Raw genomic sequence first — 15,715 nt, 5'->3', positions numbered from 1 at the left:
TAAGGATAATCTAGGCATGGCTCAATATCTAAACAAATACTTCGCCTCAGTCTTTAATGAGGCTAACGAGGAGCTTAGGGATAATGGTAGGATGACAAATAGGAATGAGGATATGGAGGTAGATATTACCACATCCAAGGTAGAAGCCAAACGCGAACAGCTTAATGGGATGAAATCAGGGAGCCCAGATAATCTTCATCCAAGAATATTAAAGAAACTGACACATGAAATTGCAAGTCCATTAGCAAGAATTTTTAATGAATCTGTAAACTCAGGGGTTGTACTGTATGACTGGAGAATTGATAACATAGTTCCTATCTTTAAGAAAGGGACAAAAAGTGATCCGGGCAAGTACGGGCCTGTCAGTTTGACATCTGTAGTATGCAAGGTCTTGGAAAAAAATTTGAAGGAAAAAGTAGTCAAGGACATTGAGGTCAGTAGTAATTGGGACAAAATACAACATGGTTTTACAAAAGGTAGACCATGCCAAACCAACCCAATCTCCTTGAGAAGGTAACATTTTTTAGACAAAGGAAATACAGTGGCTCTAATTTACCTCGATTTCAGTAATGCATTTGGTACAGTTCCACATGGGGAATTATTAGCTAAATTGGAAAAGATGGGGATCAATATGAAAATTTAAAGGTGGATAAGGAACTGGTTAAAGGGGAGACTACAAGGGTCATACTGAAAGGTGAATTGTCAGGCTGGAGGGAGGTTACTAGTGAGTTCCTCAGGGATCGGTTTTGGGACCAATCTTATTTAATCTTTTTATTACTGACTTTGGCACAAAAAGTGGGAATGTGCTAATAAGTTTGCGGATGACACAAAGCTGGAGGTATTGCTAATACAGAGAAGGACTGGGATATCATACAGGAAGATCTGGATGACCTTGTAAACTGGAGTAATAGTAATAGGATGAAATTTAATAGTGAAAAGTGCAAGGTCATGCATTTAGGGATTAATAACAAGAACTATTGTTATAAGCTGGGGAGGCATCAGTTGGAAGTAACAGAGGAGGAGAAGGACCTCAAAGTATTGGTTGATCACAGGAGGATGATATGAGCCACCAATGTGATATGGCCGTGAAAAAAGCTAATGTGGTCTTGGGATGCATCAGGAGAGTATTTCCAGTAGAGATAAGGAGGTGTTAGTACCGTTATACAAGGCACTGGTGAGACCTCATCTGGAATACTGTGTGCAGTTCTGGTCTCCCATGTTTAAGAAGGATGAATTCAAACTGGAACAGGTTCAGAGAAGGCTACTAGGATGATCCAGGAATGGAAAACCTGTCTTATGAAAGGAGACTCAAAAGAGCTTGGCTTGTTTAGCCTAACCAAAAGAAGGCTGAGGGGAGATATGATTGCTCTTTCTATAAATATATCAGAGGAATAAATACCAGGGAGGGAGAGGAATTATTTAAGCTCAGTACCAATGTGGACACAAGAACAAATGGATATAAACTGGCTATCAGGAAATTTAGACTTGAAATTAGATGAAGGTTTCTAACTATCAGAGGAGTGAAGTTTTGGAACAGCCTTCCAAGGGGAGTAGTGGGGGCAAAAGACATATCTGGCTTCAAGACTAAGCATGATAAGTTTATGGAAGGGATAGTATAATGGGATAGCCTAATTTTGGCAATTAATTAGTCTGACTACTAGTGGTAAACATTCCCAGTGTCTTGTGAGGATGGGATCTGAGTTACCAGAGAACTCTTTCATGGGTGTCTAGCTGGTAAGTCTTGCCCACATGCTCAGGGTTTAGCTGATCACCATATCTGGGGTCAAGAAGGAATTTTCCTCCAGGGCAGACTGGCAGAAGTCCTGGGGTTTTTTTGCCTCCCTCTGCAGCGTGGGGCACAGGTCACTTGCTGGAAGGTTCTCTGCAGCTTGAAGTCTTTAGGCATAGAAGTTCTCAGGCATAGAAGTCCTCAAATCATGGTTTAAGACAGGTTTGATACAGGAGTGGGTGGGTAAGATTCTGTGGCCTGCATTGTATAGGTCAGACTAGATGATCATAATGGTTCTGTCTGACCTTAAAGTCTATGATTCTAGGGACAATAATGAAATGGTGAATATTAGGCTTTAGGGAATAGGTATCTGTCATAGTTAATGTTCCTGCCAGAGAATGGTTCTGGGTGTTCAAGGAGCTGTTTTCAACTTAGGCCAGGTCTTCACTGGCAATGTTAAAGTGCTGCCACAGCAATATATTAACATGGCTTGTGTAGGGGCAGCATAGAGCACTCTCCCCGTGCTCTAAAGAAAACCACCTCCACAAGGGGAGTAGCTACCAGCACTGATGCAGTCTACACTGGCACTTTACAGCACTGAAACTTGCAGGGCTCAGGGTTTCTTCCCTCCCCCCCCACCCCCAGCTGCTACCAGGAAAAAAGTAGCTCAAATCTACCCTGTTCTTCAGCTAGTAACTTCAACTGGAGCAGGTTTCTTCCAGTTCTCCCACCACCACTCTTTCCTGTTCAAGTTTTGGAAGAGTATCATACAACAAAAAAATTAAAATTTTTGAGAGGTATTCATTCACTACCAAGAATGAAGCTAGATGTTTATTATATTTTATCATTGTGCACTGCATCATCTCTTTAGCTGAAAAGATAAATGAATTACAATTATCTATATTGTCTGTCACCAGACTTATTCTTACAGTACATACTTCCAAATAAATACTAGCAGCATTCTTTAAGCAGACATCTAGTAACTTCAACACTGTGCTAGTGGAAAGCAGGCATATTTGACAGGTACAGCATAGTCTTTGATATACATAAAATGAAAGCAGTTTTCTGTACTTCTAAGCCAGCATATGCATAATCAAATCTGGTTGTCATTCCCATGGTAGCAACAAAATGGGGCTAGAATTGCTCCCCTCTAGACAGTACATAAGAAGAGTGGCAGGGAGAACCCTCCCACCCCTGGGTTCTCCCCTCTACTCCAAGATGGGATTAGAGTTGCAGTGCTGGGAGAGAGGGTGCTAGTGTGGGTGGTTGATGCACCTTTAGTGGAGTGATGAGGTAATGGCAGCAACAGCAGAGGATGAGGACACTGGCCTATGACTAAGACCCCCTCCTTAACTCTCCCCCCCATTGAATTTGCACCTGGATGGGTTGAAAGAGAAAAGTGCTCCTTACTAAAGTTGGGAATCACTGAAATAGGTGGTTGAGAGAGTCCACACGTGAATTGTGCACCATTCCAAAAGCAGAATCTGGTCAACAAGCCAGCAGAAGTTACCTGGGCTGCTACAAGCGAAAGCCCTACTGGGTAAGTGGCTGATGAAGAGGCAATGAAGAGGTGGCCTCTATGCTGCACTTCCTTGGCTGCCATTTCAGTCAGAACTGCTGGATGCTCAAAGCTATGGTGTCTTCCCTCAGATCGCTATAAATTGTGGGACAGTTTTGAAATCAGTCAGCAGCCCCCAAGTCATGAGAAAGCAAAATTCAAGTTTATGCCACCTTTGTATCATAACAGCATTGTGCTCAGACATCACTAGTGACATGGTGCTTACCACTTCCCTCAAGATCTAAGAGACTTAGAGACCTTTATGAGATGCCAGTTCTTGCATTTCAAGAGCTTCTAAGGTTTTGGCTCACTTAAGATTCAAGGTATAGTATTTGCTCTTGCAAAAAGTTTTAAATTTACATGTATGATACCAAAATGAAACACACTAATCACTCTAGTTCCCATTTATTTAAACAGATGACAATAGAAGTTTTTGAACCCTCACTGGGGTAAGGACATAACCAATAATTGCATCAGATACATATTTTTAGTCTCCTACATGGTCAAATATATAAAAAAGTTTAATGAGCAAAGTTTCTCATTAATGCTGGTCAACCAGAAAGTCAGTCCATGATTTGTCTATTCAGTTACAGCAAGCTTCTTCTTTAGGGATTCTGGCATTTCAGGTGGTGGAGGACGAGGAAGTCTGAAGTAAACCTTGACAGAATCGTAGATGAACCACTGTAGTGCAGTCAGAGTACCAATCATAATAATACGGGCAAACAGACCCTTCCATACCCCTGTTGAGTGAAGCATAACCATTAGCATCTGGGAGAGATTACTATATATTAAAGTGAACATGAGTTTTAAGTTACCTCTGAATCCAAGCCTCACTAGAACCTGTGAAGCCGAACTGCCCTTTTCCTTGTTCAGCACAGACACCACAGAGTCAGCAGGATGAGAAACAATGGCACAGAAGACACCAGCTGAAAGAAATTTACCAATACAGTATTTAGTGTTTGCTGTGGTACCATCAAAGGAACTTCCATTAGCACAAATGCTGTTAAGGAAAACAGCACCACATTTCTGTGCAACTTAGTAGCCATGTAGCAGGGAGAAGGTGGTTGCCATAGCTCTTAAATCCTACCAGAGCCGAGTCTGCTCTTGCATGGCTTAGGAGCACTGGACTGCAGTCATAGGCAAGCCTCACCTCTTGTGATAATTTCTACCTTATCCCAACAGTGGGACTCTGCACAGATGATCCCCTAACTGGGCAACCCTGTGCAATGCTGCTCTGCTTCTGTGAATCTCCTCTGTAGTGCAGATATGGAGTGTCATTCTGACAAATTTAAGGGAGTCAATTATGTAATCACTTCCTTCGCTGTGCTAAGCTAGTGCTCTTTCTGCCAAAACCTGCACCTCTTTCAGCTTTGGAGCCACAAAGTACATGATTGCACTTGACATAAGGAGCAATGTTCATGGTCTTTCATAATTCAGTTAAGAGTCAATAAAACCAAGACAGTTTTTCATTTAGCTACTCATTCTTTTCAAAAAACTTCAAAAGCTTTGTAATTTTTCCTAACTAACCTCATTAAGAGTATTGGAGTCCCTATTTTCAGTTACATAGTTTCTGGAATCACTGTAGTAAAAACCCAGGACATAAGTTTCTTCATACTTGGAAGAATCAGCATTCAAAGGCTTCCTTACCAATATAGCCAGCTATAAATGTGACAACCAATTGCTCTGGCTTGGAACATTCACTCCGGGGCTTGGGAACGACATATTTGTAAAGAGCTTCAACTGTACGTTCAAAGCAGGCAAATTTCATCATTGTGTATGGAATCTGTCTCATCCATAAAGGAACAACACCTTTGTAGAACCTTAAAAATGGAGAGAGTAAGAATTGTAGCAAATACTAGCCTATTTTGGAGTACAATTCTACTTGGAAAAGCAACTAGACAGCACTGAAGCCGTTCCAATTTACCATCTCAGCAGCCTGTATATTTAAGTTGTTAGATTTCCTAACTGTAAAAATAAGCAAACTGCCAGACCTGCAAAGTGAAGCAGTGTTTTTGGCTTGTGCCATCTACTGACAGAATTTAAACAATTGTACAGGCTCAAGTGTTTATCAGAAAGATAAGCAGCTATACCAGGAAGGAGAAAAATTAAGGTGATGACATTTTGTAATCATTTCCCTGCAAGTGCAAGTTAACTCATGTCTGCATACCAGCCAAGTCCTGATAGTGAGAAATGACATGTAGATCTACAGCCATTGATATCAGAACACAAAAGGCAAATGTGCAGGTATAATACTCTCACATGCCAATGACTCAAGCATCTTTGACTGTACAACAAAAAGTTGCTGAATATCCGTTGACTGGAACTACCAGAAACTAAAGTTTACAAGCAGAACTCAGCACAAGAGATATCCACAAAGATGGATCTAAGGAGCATGTTGATTACATTAACCAGGCTGACACAGTTAGCCTGTTTTAGCAATGTAATGGTTTCCTGATATTCCATTTTGATCTACAGGATCTTCAAAGTACCCTTCGCTACGTATATACAATATGACAAGCTAGAAAGCAAAGATTTTACTTAATGCTATAGCCACTATTAAGGCTAAACAGAAGAATTATTTTCCTTCACTAATAAGGATCAAGAACTTCTTATATTACAGCAGAGAGAAACGGATACCGATACTTACGCCCATACACCTTCTTCTGCAAACATTTTTGGAGCAGCTTGTCTCAAGGTGTTAGCATATCCAGGCTGTGTCTGAATGCGAACCTTTGCAGCTTCCATTGGAGCCAGAGCAATATCAGCAAAAAACTCCGCACTGGCAGAGGCAGCCAAGTATAGTGATGTACGCCACAAATATGCATTCTCCTGAAATGCAAATGGAACCAAAAGATTTTATAGTGAAGTATTCTTTCAAACTGAATTCAGTATTTCCATTTGACAGTAAAGCGATTAAGCCACACAAATATGCAACATACAAACTGGATTTCAAAAAAAGCAGTAGACAAAGCTTACCTCTCCTAGTAGGTTGCCATATAGGTTTTTGAACACTTCATAGAAACCAAATTTGCAGAGCCCTTGCATAGAATATCCAAAGAAAGTTGGAGCCCATCCCTTAGCCAGACCACGAAAGCCATCTTCTTTAACTGTAACTGAGAATCCATTGAAGATGCTTTTGTATTTTTGTGGGTCCACCTAAACAAATTGGAAAGTTAGCTACATGGGTACAGGCAGCAGGATCTCTCACACAAACCCATCAGCAGTAAGCTTTCTACCCTCTTCCCATAGCACCATGATACAGATTTCTACAGTAAGTTATCTTTACTTGTAATCTTAATGGTCATTAACTAGTCTCAATTATTAGGCTTGCTGCTGTCAGCTGAAATTCATAGTCTTCAGATACTGACATGAGAAGTTATGCTAATTCCAGTTATTTTTACTGTTTGTTCTGCATATGTATAGTCTCAGATGTGGCTCTTTGACTACATTAGAAATTTCACTGGATAGCTTTCCACACAACCATTCATGCATGTGAACATTTATACAGGCGTAACTGCTTATTTCAGTTCCCCCAACTAGAATAAGCAGTTACGTCAGTATAACCATGTCCACACTTGAAGGGTTATGCCAGAATAGCAATGTCAGTTAAGGTTATGATTTTATTGGACATGGCTATGCTGGTATAAAATTTAAGTGTAGACTGAGCCCTAAAGCTCACCTCACCATTTGCTAAGCAACAGAAGTAGTATTCTTCAGTTACTAGTTTTTTTTTTGAAACTACAAATCTTAGGTCTAACTTGTTGCTCACCTCACTATGGAGGTATCAAGGTCTCACCTTCCCTCTGTTTTATTTCCTGTTCCTATTTTTACTTCTGTATACCCAGAAGTGCAGAAGATGTAAATTTTGTACTGTGAAAATATGTTGAGAGATTATTCAATTCAGTAACGTTCTGAGAGCTAGTCTAGCTTTTTAATGTTGTAAATACTAAAGGAAGCCAATCAATTTAATACTACTGCTACATCAGATTGATATAAAAAATTTAGAGGAAGTCTCACTATCTCTTGCTTTTGTGCACTTAACACTTGACATTAGTTTCTCTTATTTGAGACTCACGGCAATATGAAAGAAGGAAAATGCCATACAAAGCCACAGGAACTGATAGGGATGACTACGGGGTAAGTGGAGCACAGATCTCATATTGACTGTCCCTTTAATATACAAGTTAATAACTCAGAAGTGTCAAGCATATCTATTTAGTTACTTTAAAATTCAGGATCTGATGCCTCTTTAGAGCCTGTTTTATGGAAGTGATGTCAGAGTACAATGTTACAGAAGTGTTGTTACCTGCATACTTTATAAATTATGACTATTCTTCTATTTAGGAGTAGAAGTTTACTTTAAGTAAAACATTAAGCAAATTGCAGGTTTTACTTGGTAAAACATGAATCTTTACTTGACTCCAGTGGTTTCAACCGAAACCATTTCCATGAGCTTATGATGCCTTCACCTGAAGCATAATGCATTTGACTGAATGCTAGTTAAGTTCACCGTATCTTTCATAATGGGATCACAACTTCCCAAAACAGTACACCAGCTTCCAGCCTTAAAGAGGTTTAGAGATCTCTGAATGACATGCAATTCTAAACGAAAGGATATCAAGACTGTTCCTTAAGCAATCAGGAACTGTTGCACTGGCACAAAGTTCACATCCATTTCTCCCAGTCTCAGTTCTACCACCACTAGATGTCTGCTAGCTCTAGAAACGTTGCTCACCTCACACAGAAACCTGAAAGTCAGTGAATTTCTAGCAAATTAGAGATGTGCTTTAATCTACCTCGTTCTTGGAACATAAGCCTTTGGCCGAACAGCCACTTAGTTGTGCCATTAACCAATGAATGTGCAATAGATTTTTATATTTGTGTAAATAATTTAAACATTCAAACTGAATAGGCATTCAGTCTCTTCAAGTCTACTTAATCGTGTTTTACCATTTGACTGCTGGCCTACAACACATTTTTCCTATAGTCACTGATAGCTAACCATGCAAGCATTAATTTAATCTTGCAACAAGTAATTCCAAGTTTTAGTATCATTTTAACTTAAGTGTTGGCTTCCAATTGCTATGCATTTTCCATTTGTTCATAAGAAAGGCTCTAATTAAAAACTCAATCCAGAATCCATGCACAGAGGTCCTCTATATTAATTTTCATTTAACTCATATATGCACATCATGCATCTCATACTCTGAAGGTAATTTCCCCCTACTTCCAGAATGCTAAGAAACAGGTATGTTATTCCAATGCCCCCCACAGAAGTATGACCAAAAACCAGCGAAACAAGATACTTAAGACAATTGGTGGCAAATTTTTGCCATGAGTTACTCAAAAGCATGTTTCTCAACTGTAATTGAGATTTCAGCTTTGATTTGTTTTAGCCAAAGTGGTTAAAAGTTTTCCCTATTCACCTATGCTATCATTCATCTGCATCACAAGGATGCAAAGTTTTTTATTAATCCAAGTAGATGTTCATTTAATCCAAAAAGATTAAAGCTTGATTATTTCTTCTTTCTACCAAGCACTGGTGTTAAGGTATTACACTATACCCATTGTAAAAAACTCATGTGACATACAGCCTCTGGACTAAATATGAAAACAGATTAAATTAAAGAAGCTTTGGAGTTTGTTTTATTCAGATACAAACCTGGATACGACATTTCACTAAATCCAGAGGTACGACTGCAGTGTGCGTCAGGCCACAACTTAGGACCCCACCAAAACCACAGAGAGCATAAAACTTGAGCGAGCCATATTCACAACTGTATTCCTCTGTAGCAAAACAAAGACACCATGCTTTTATATAAGCCCCATGCACAGCTGGAGAACATCTTGCATGACAGATAACTTACTCCTCCAGCTTCTGTTAGCAGACATGTATCACACTTCATAACCATGCTTTATGAGTTTTCACCACATTCAACATGCAAAACAAACCTGAATTCTGCATTTAACCAGGTCTAGGGGAACCAATGCTGTATGTGTTGTACCACAGCTAATAATCCCACCAAGGCCACAAAGGAGAAAGAATCTGCCTGAGCCATATGCACAGCTATAGTCCTCTGTTTAATCAGAAAGAAAAGCATTAAAATTTGTACACTTAACTGTACAAGTCTGAAGACGACTTAGTATTTCATGTTTAAAATCCACTTCCAATAATCCTCAAGCATATTAGATAGAAATCATGGGCAATCACTTCAATCTCTCGATACAGATACTAGCTGGTTAATGGGTTGCTCAAATACTATGGCATTGGCTCCTGGCTTCACTCCTAATTTTCTGGACAAAATAAAGAGCAGCTAGGTTGAGTTCCAGGCCTGCCAACTTGAAAGTGTCCATTCACATTCTCATTTGTCAAAGTTTTCACTGAGGGAGCTTTTCCTTTTAATGAAATATTGAGCCAACTATTTATGTTTTTAATTTAGTGGAGCACTTCAGTCTTTACATTTGAGTTTAATTTAGGTGCAAGCACAAATTTAACAGATCAAAGAAAGCCATTTGAAGAGACAGAAAGTGAAACAGTTAGGACTCTAGTCTGGTCTGCACAATGCTGCACTGGTCATTAGACCAGGTAAGTTGAGTCAGTGCAGCTTTGGTAAGGACACTTACATAAGCATGATTAAACATATGTAAGAGAACCAATATACATTAAGTCACACCGGTTTAACACAATACCTCTAGTTCAGTGGTCTCCAACCTTTTTACACACAAAATCACTTTTGAATTTAAGTGCAATCCAGGATCTACCCTACCCCAGGATCTACCCAGAGGCTCTGCCCCACTCACTCCACCTCCGCCACCCCCAACCCAATCACTTGCTCTCTTCAACTCTCACCAGGCTCAGGGTTGGGTTGTGGGATGAGGTGTGGGTCTGGGTGGGAGCCATGGGGTTTGAAGTATGGGAGGGGACTCTGGGCTGGGGGAGAGATTTGGGATGCAGGAAGAGGTGAGGCGTGCAAGCTCTGGGAGGGAGTTATGGTGCAGAAGGGGGCTCTGAGCTGGGGCAAGGGTTCACGTTGCAGGAGGAGTTATGGAGGCCTGACTCCAGGAGGGAGCTCTGGGCTGGGATCCCACCAGGTGGCACTTACCTCCGGCAGCTCCTGGTCAGCAGCACAGCAGGGCTGAGACAGGCTTTCTGCCTGTCCCAGCCTCACACCACTCCATGAAGCAGGCATCACACCTCTGTGGCCTTCCCTGCAGGGACTGCCTCTGCAGCTCCCACTGGCCATAGTTCCCCATTCCCGGAAAATGGGAGCTGCAGGGACAGTGCTTGCCAGGAGGAACAGCATGAGGCACCACAAGCACACCCTCTCCCCCCGCTTCGCCCTCCAAAGGGCCACAGGGGCAGAAATACACAAAGTAGTCTTAAAGCCAAGTTACACTTTCAGAGTCTTATTCTGAGATGTTTCCTTCACATGAAGCCATACTTAAAGTTAATTAAGTATTTCCACCTTTGTTACTGTACAATAAAATTATTCAGAATAGAGACAATGACAAGTGTTACATTTCTTCAGTTTACTTGGATGTGAAGAACCAGAGACAGTATCAAGTGGCATCCAAACAAACGAAAGATGAATGTTTAACCTAAATAGAATAAGGCAAATAACTTAAAGGACAACTTTCCAGAACACCACTGTGGCCAATACCACCTCTTCAAGAATAGGTAAGTACAGTTTCTCAGGAATAATCCAGAGTCTTGGTTAGAACAAAATCAAAGGTACACTAGTTACATTCTCAGGAACCAAATAAAGCCTCTCTGAAATGATAATAGGACAGAATTGATAAGCCAGTACTAATAAGGCATATTCTACAAAAGTCATGTACTTCACTCTTAAGAATAGTCTTAACAGAGAAAGGATGATCTTATGCTAGGTGCACTTGACTAACATCAAGACTAATGGATTCTGCTCCCTGTGTGCAGCCTTGGGAAAGCCACTGTTACTTATGCAGCTCAATTACATATCTAAAGTGGTAGTTACACTTTTCTACATCCTGGAATATAAATTAGTACGCAAGGTGCTCAGTTGAAAAGCCTGTATTTATCCCTCTATGGCATTCTTAGTCTCTTTGCAGCCATTAACGTCCGCAGCCAAGAAGAGAGAAAAGTAAATAATGAAGTAGGAGACCATCTTTTCTTAAAGAAAAGATGTCTTCATTTTATATACTAAAGCCCAGCATTTTTAAATGGGAAGCAGTGTAGTTGAGAGGCTAGAGCAGCAAGCCACAAATCAGGAGACCTGGGTTCTATTTCCAGCTCAGCTACTGGCCTGCCAGGTGTTCTTGGACAATCACCTCACCTCTCTGACTTAGTTTCCCAGTCTATAAAATGGAGATAGTGATATAAGCCTCCTTTGTAAAGAGAATGGAGATCTAATGAAGAAAAAAAAACTGCTGATATTAACTAGAAACTTTCCTTGATACAAGAATGTGATTTTTAATTACTATTGTTACACACACAAGATTATGGTCATGACATGATAGAAATTTTTCATTTGCCACACTGCAGAGTTTGACAGCACTTTATGTCTAGGAAGATGCCTTTATATTGATTTCTTAAAGAAAAAACCATGAATGAGACACATTGAAAATTTGGCTAAGATATTCAGAGAGAAGGGTGGTACTTTGACTAACTGATGAGGTTGTCCAGATTTCCAGTTTCCATTACATTATTTTTAAACATTTACAGATTTTGTAATTCCTTTAAATGGAGTTCACATTACAGAAGAAAATTCCAAACCATTCAGGATTTTCAGTACATGCTAGATCTATTCCCTCTATTAAAGGGAAGAGGAAGATTTGCTAAAAGCTCTGGTGGGGACCATACGAGATTTACTTTTTGCAGGGAACATGCCCTTGCTTTAAGACATGGATGGTGGGTCCAGATGGTGATGTGTGCCAGGAAAATACCTAGAGGAAAGAATAAGTGACTGGCAGCCCTTGTAGTCTCTACCAGCGCTTTCTTGGGTGGCTGTGAACCAGCCGCAGCAACACTGCCCTGTGCCCCAGCACAGCTTTCAGGGGCTCACGCACTAGGGAAAATGGCAGCTCTGGCTCTCCCAGAAGCGGGGGACACAGGCCTGCGGCCTGGCCGCACCCAGGTTACAGCGGTAGAGCCAGGCCCAGGGGCGCCCCGGTCGTGACGCGCTAGGGGTGACCGTGAGCTACCGGGCGCGGGGCGGGGCAATCGGACCCGGAGCACCTGGGACCCGCCACAAGCCGGGAAGAAGCCGAGACTGGGCGCGTCTCCCCCGCCCCGTGCCCTTCCTTGCCCTCCAAGCAGCAGCGGAGAGGCCCGCTCGAGGCGGCCCCTCCCCAGCCAGGCCGAGGTGCAGGGCGAGGACGGTCTCCATCCCCAAGCTCCGGCGGGCAGACCCCGTCCCACCCCCACAACTGAGGGACTCGGGACGGCGGCAGCGGCCTCCCTTCCAGCTGCTCCATTTACCTTCCGCGACAGCGGCGGCCGCCAGGCTCCTCCTGGGGCTGGGCGGCTCGACGGGGTCCGGGCGCTTCCTCACGCCGTCCTGCAGCAGCTGCAGCTGGGGCGCGTGGAATGGATTGAGGCGGGCGAGCGGCGCGAGGGACGAGAACATGGCGGCCTGGGGGAGAGGCGGACACGGAGCGGGGGTTAGCGGGGGCCGCGCGCTCGGCGGGGCACAGGCCGCAGCCCCGCAGCGAGCAGGACCCAGAAGCCCAGTCCCGCGCGCTCCGCGGAGAGCAGCGCCGGCTCGGCCAGCTCACTGACACTCACCCTCTAAAATGGCGGCGGCGCCAGCTCCGGGTTCCGCTGCTCCACCGGCAACTCAGCTCAGAGGCTACTATCGACCCTGCTCAATGACTTTGTCCTTCTCCGGCGCAGGGGGCGGGCAGACGGCCAACAAGCGGCGATATGATTGGCGGAGAAGCTCCGCGGACAGGCATCACCACGTTGACGTCCTCGAAAAAAAACAAACAAACCCCGTCTTCTCACGCGTGCGCACTCCTGGCCGGTGCAAGGGGTGGGAGGAGCAGAGCGAGTCATTGACTTTCCTCGGACCATTGGGGCCCTGGCAGCAGCCCAGCCTGCTGCGTGCGGGGGCTGATGGGGTGACGCTGCTGGCGTCAATGGAAGCGGAAAGGAAAGTGCCTTAGTCCACTTCTGTGTCTACACGGGCGACATTTTCCTGGTGGTTTTAAATCCATCGTGGCGCGGGCTCTAACGGGCCATTTCTGCGGCCTTGGCCAGTTGTGACTTCCGTGTAGTTGGGCCAGATGTAGAACCAGGCAGAAAATGCCCCGCCCCTGCCGATTAGCCAGACTGGTAAGGCCAGTGCCAGGTACCTCAGTAAATGTACCTGATTGTTAGCTCCAGTGTCTGCCCCAGAGAAGCCCGTCTGGCCAGGCCATCCAGTCCACTCATCCTGAGTATGGAGAAAATCTAGGATATTGCTACCTTGTATACCTCTGGACTGGGTTAGGAAATGTTGAGTTTATCATCGCTTTTGTGTTATAACAATGTAATCATGCCCAGGGTGTTTACTAAGGCTGCCAGAAGTAAGTTGCAAAGAAATTTCTCTATTATTTGAAGTGTGCCAGTGATCTTGGGAACCCCCAAAGCTAGAGCCTGAAGAGCCTAATACTTGGAGCACCACAGTATTCATCGCCAAGGTTGTGATAAATCTATCACAGTACCAGATAGCTACAGGCTGGTGTGCTGTACTACACTCACAGCAATGACCTGTAATGGGATCAGTTACAATATCTGCCATGCATTCCGCTTCCCTGTCTTCTTTTATTGTCTGTTTCTATTATCCTCTCATATTTCTTTCTGACCACTTTATATTACTTCACTCTCTGGCCCTGTTTACACTAAGGGAAAAGAGCAATGCAAAAAAAAAATAAATAAAAGTCAACCCCATAAGCTGAAACAACTTCATTTTGTGTCTACAGCACCTTATATCAACATACAACTGTCAGACATTTTACAAGAGTTAATTGTAAGCAGTTGGTTCAGTGCCAAAACCAAGAGCCTAATTCTTCACTGCTTTGCACCTTGTGTGGTCATTTGCACCTGTGAAAAGTCAGTGTAAAATTAGAATTCTCCACTCACATATACCAGTGGTAGTATTTTCCATCCACTTTGTATTCACTTTTGCACAGATGTAAATGACTACCTCAGGAACCAGTAGTGGAGAATCAGTTCCAATGTCTTCAGTTCATTTCAGGTCTGAAGCAATGCATTCTGCAACTATTTCTGCCCACTGTAAACAGGAAGCTGTAAGCATTGCAGCTGCACAATTTCAGATTGTCCTCCTGATCTCCTTACCCCATCAGATCTTTTGGTAAGCCACGCTTATGTTGGAATAAGAGTATTCACATGAGAGGTTATACCAGTATAACTCTCTCTGTAACTTGGTAACATTTCCCCATATATACAAGACCTTATTCCAATGTCCAGAACATCCCATGGATAAGAAAGAACTGTTAAATATTAGAGGCCAACTGAGGTGATTAAGAAAAGGTCACACCAAAAATGATTTTTTATCACAAGGAAGCACTTTAGAGCTAACATTCTAGATTGGCTCTGGCACAGAAATTACAGTTATTGTGATTACAGAAAAATAGCTCATGGGCTTTGAATGAGATACATTTCCAGCTTTATATGGACCAAGTCTATGTAACCTATAATAAAATATATGGAAGTATCAGGAAAAAATGGATGAGACTGAGCTAGATTCCTTGACATTGTACAGACTGAAAAATTCATAGTTAAAGCTGTCATAGAACACCAGCTTTGCAGCACAATTTAGTGTTTGGTTCTATTAACAGAAGGCAGTGTTACATAAAGTAGGGAAAATATTCATTCATCTACTGTGAACTAAGTACACTGCAAGTTACTCAAACACTGAGAATTTCCTCCCATGTTTATTATTTTTTTGCCTCTACTGATAAATCTGTTTGGGATTTCTCTGTGTGTAGCCAATTTGCAGACCTCCTCATGCTTTATATATTTTATTAAAAACAAAAAGTAAATATCTATTATAATAGTTATAGGTATCATCCTATTCAGCCTCAGCTAACCCTCACCTTCAAACTGATGCACAATAGCAAGTACTGTAAGTACCAAGGAGGAGCACAAGTACAGTTTTGTTTATTGTTATGTTTATTTTGCTAGGGGAATTCTCCAGGAAGGGTAGAAACAAAGGGTAAGGGAAGGGAATAAAGATACACAAATACAATTAAAAATGGTAGGCACTGAGTATCTGATCCTGACCCACTGAAATCAATAGGAGATATATCAGTGACTTTCATGGTTGCAAATTAGAGCTCTAAGAGAGAGTAAAAAATAACAGATGGAGAAATGAATAAGAAAGAAAAGGCAGAGAAGGGTGAAACAAAAATTCAAGAGGAAAAAGATGAGAGACTGCCAAAGAGCA

At 42.3% G+C, this 15,715-nt stretch overlaps 1 protein-coding gene and 1 non-coding gene across 3 annotated transcripts; both read right to left on the bottom strand.

Moving 5' to 3' along the window:
- Positions 1-2,533: 2,533 nt before the first annotated feature.
- Positions 2,534-13,254, bottom strand: SLC25A3 (solute carrier family 25 member 3). Of its 2 annotated transcripts, none has more exons than XM_032788555.2 (8): positions 13,051-13,254; positions 12,745-12,898; positions 8,950-9,074; positions 6,264-6,443; positions 5,935-6,116; positions 4,935-5,107; positions 4,103-4,213; positions 2,534-4,027 (listed from the first exon to the last, which is right to left on the bottom strand). In XM_032788555.2, exons 2-8 carry the CDS (start codon positions 12,890-12,892, stop codon positions 3,867-3,869), a joined length of 1,080 nt encoding a protein of 359 aa, XP_032644446.1. In that variant the 5' UTR covers positions 12,893-12,898; positions 13,051-13,254; the 3' UTR covers positions 2,534-3,866. The 2 variants fall into 2 exon arrangements, with proteins under 2 accessions (XP_032644446.1, XP_032644447.1); XM_032788556.2 differs by lacking the exon at positions 8,950-9,074 and adding an exon at positions 9,240-9,364 and having other exon boundaries at positions 13,051-13,158.
- On the bottom strand, positions 5,442-5,684 carry LOC116829659 (small nucleolar RNA SNORA53). Its single transcript, XR_004374793.1, has one exon. It is a non-coding gene; the product is annotated as a small nucleolar RNA SNORA53 (small nucleolar RNA).
- Positions 13,255-15,715: the final 2,461 nt, after the last annotated feature.

The sequence above is a fragment of the Chelonoidis abingdonii genome, chromosome 1 (genome assembly GCF_003597395.2).
Source record: "Chelonoidis abingdonii isolate Lonesome George chromosome 1, CheloAbing_2.0, whole genome shotgun sequence".
Lineage (NCBI taxonomy): Eukaryota > Metazoa > Chordata > Testudines > Testudinidae > Chelonoidis > Chelonoidis abingdonii.
The sequence above is the reverse complement of the archived record's forward strand: the minus strand, read 5'-3'. Positions and strand labels throughout refer to the sequence as shown.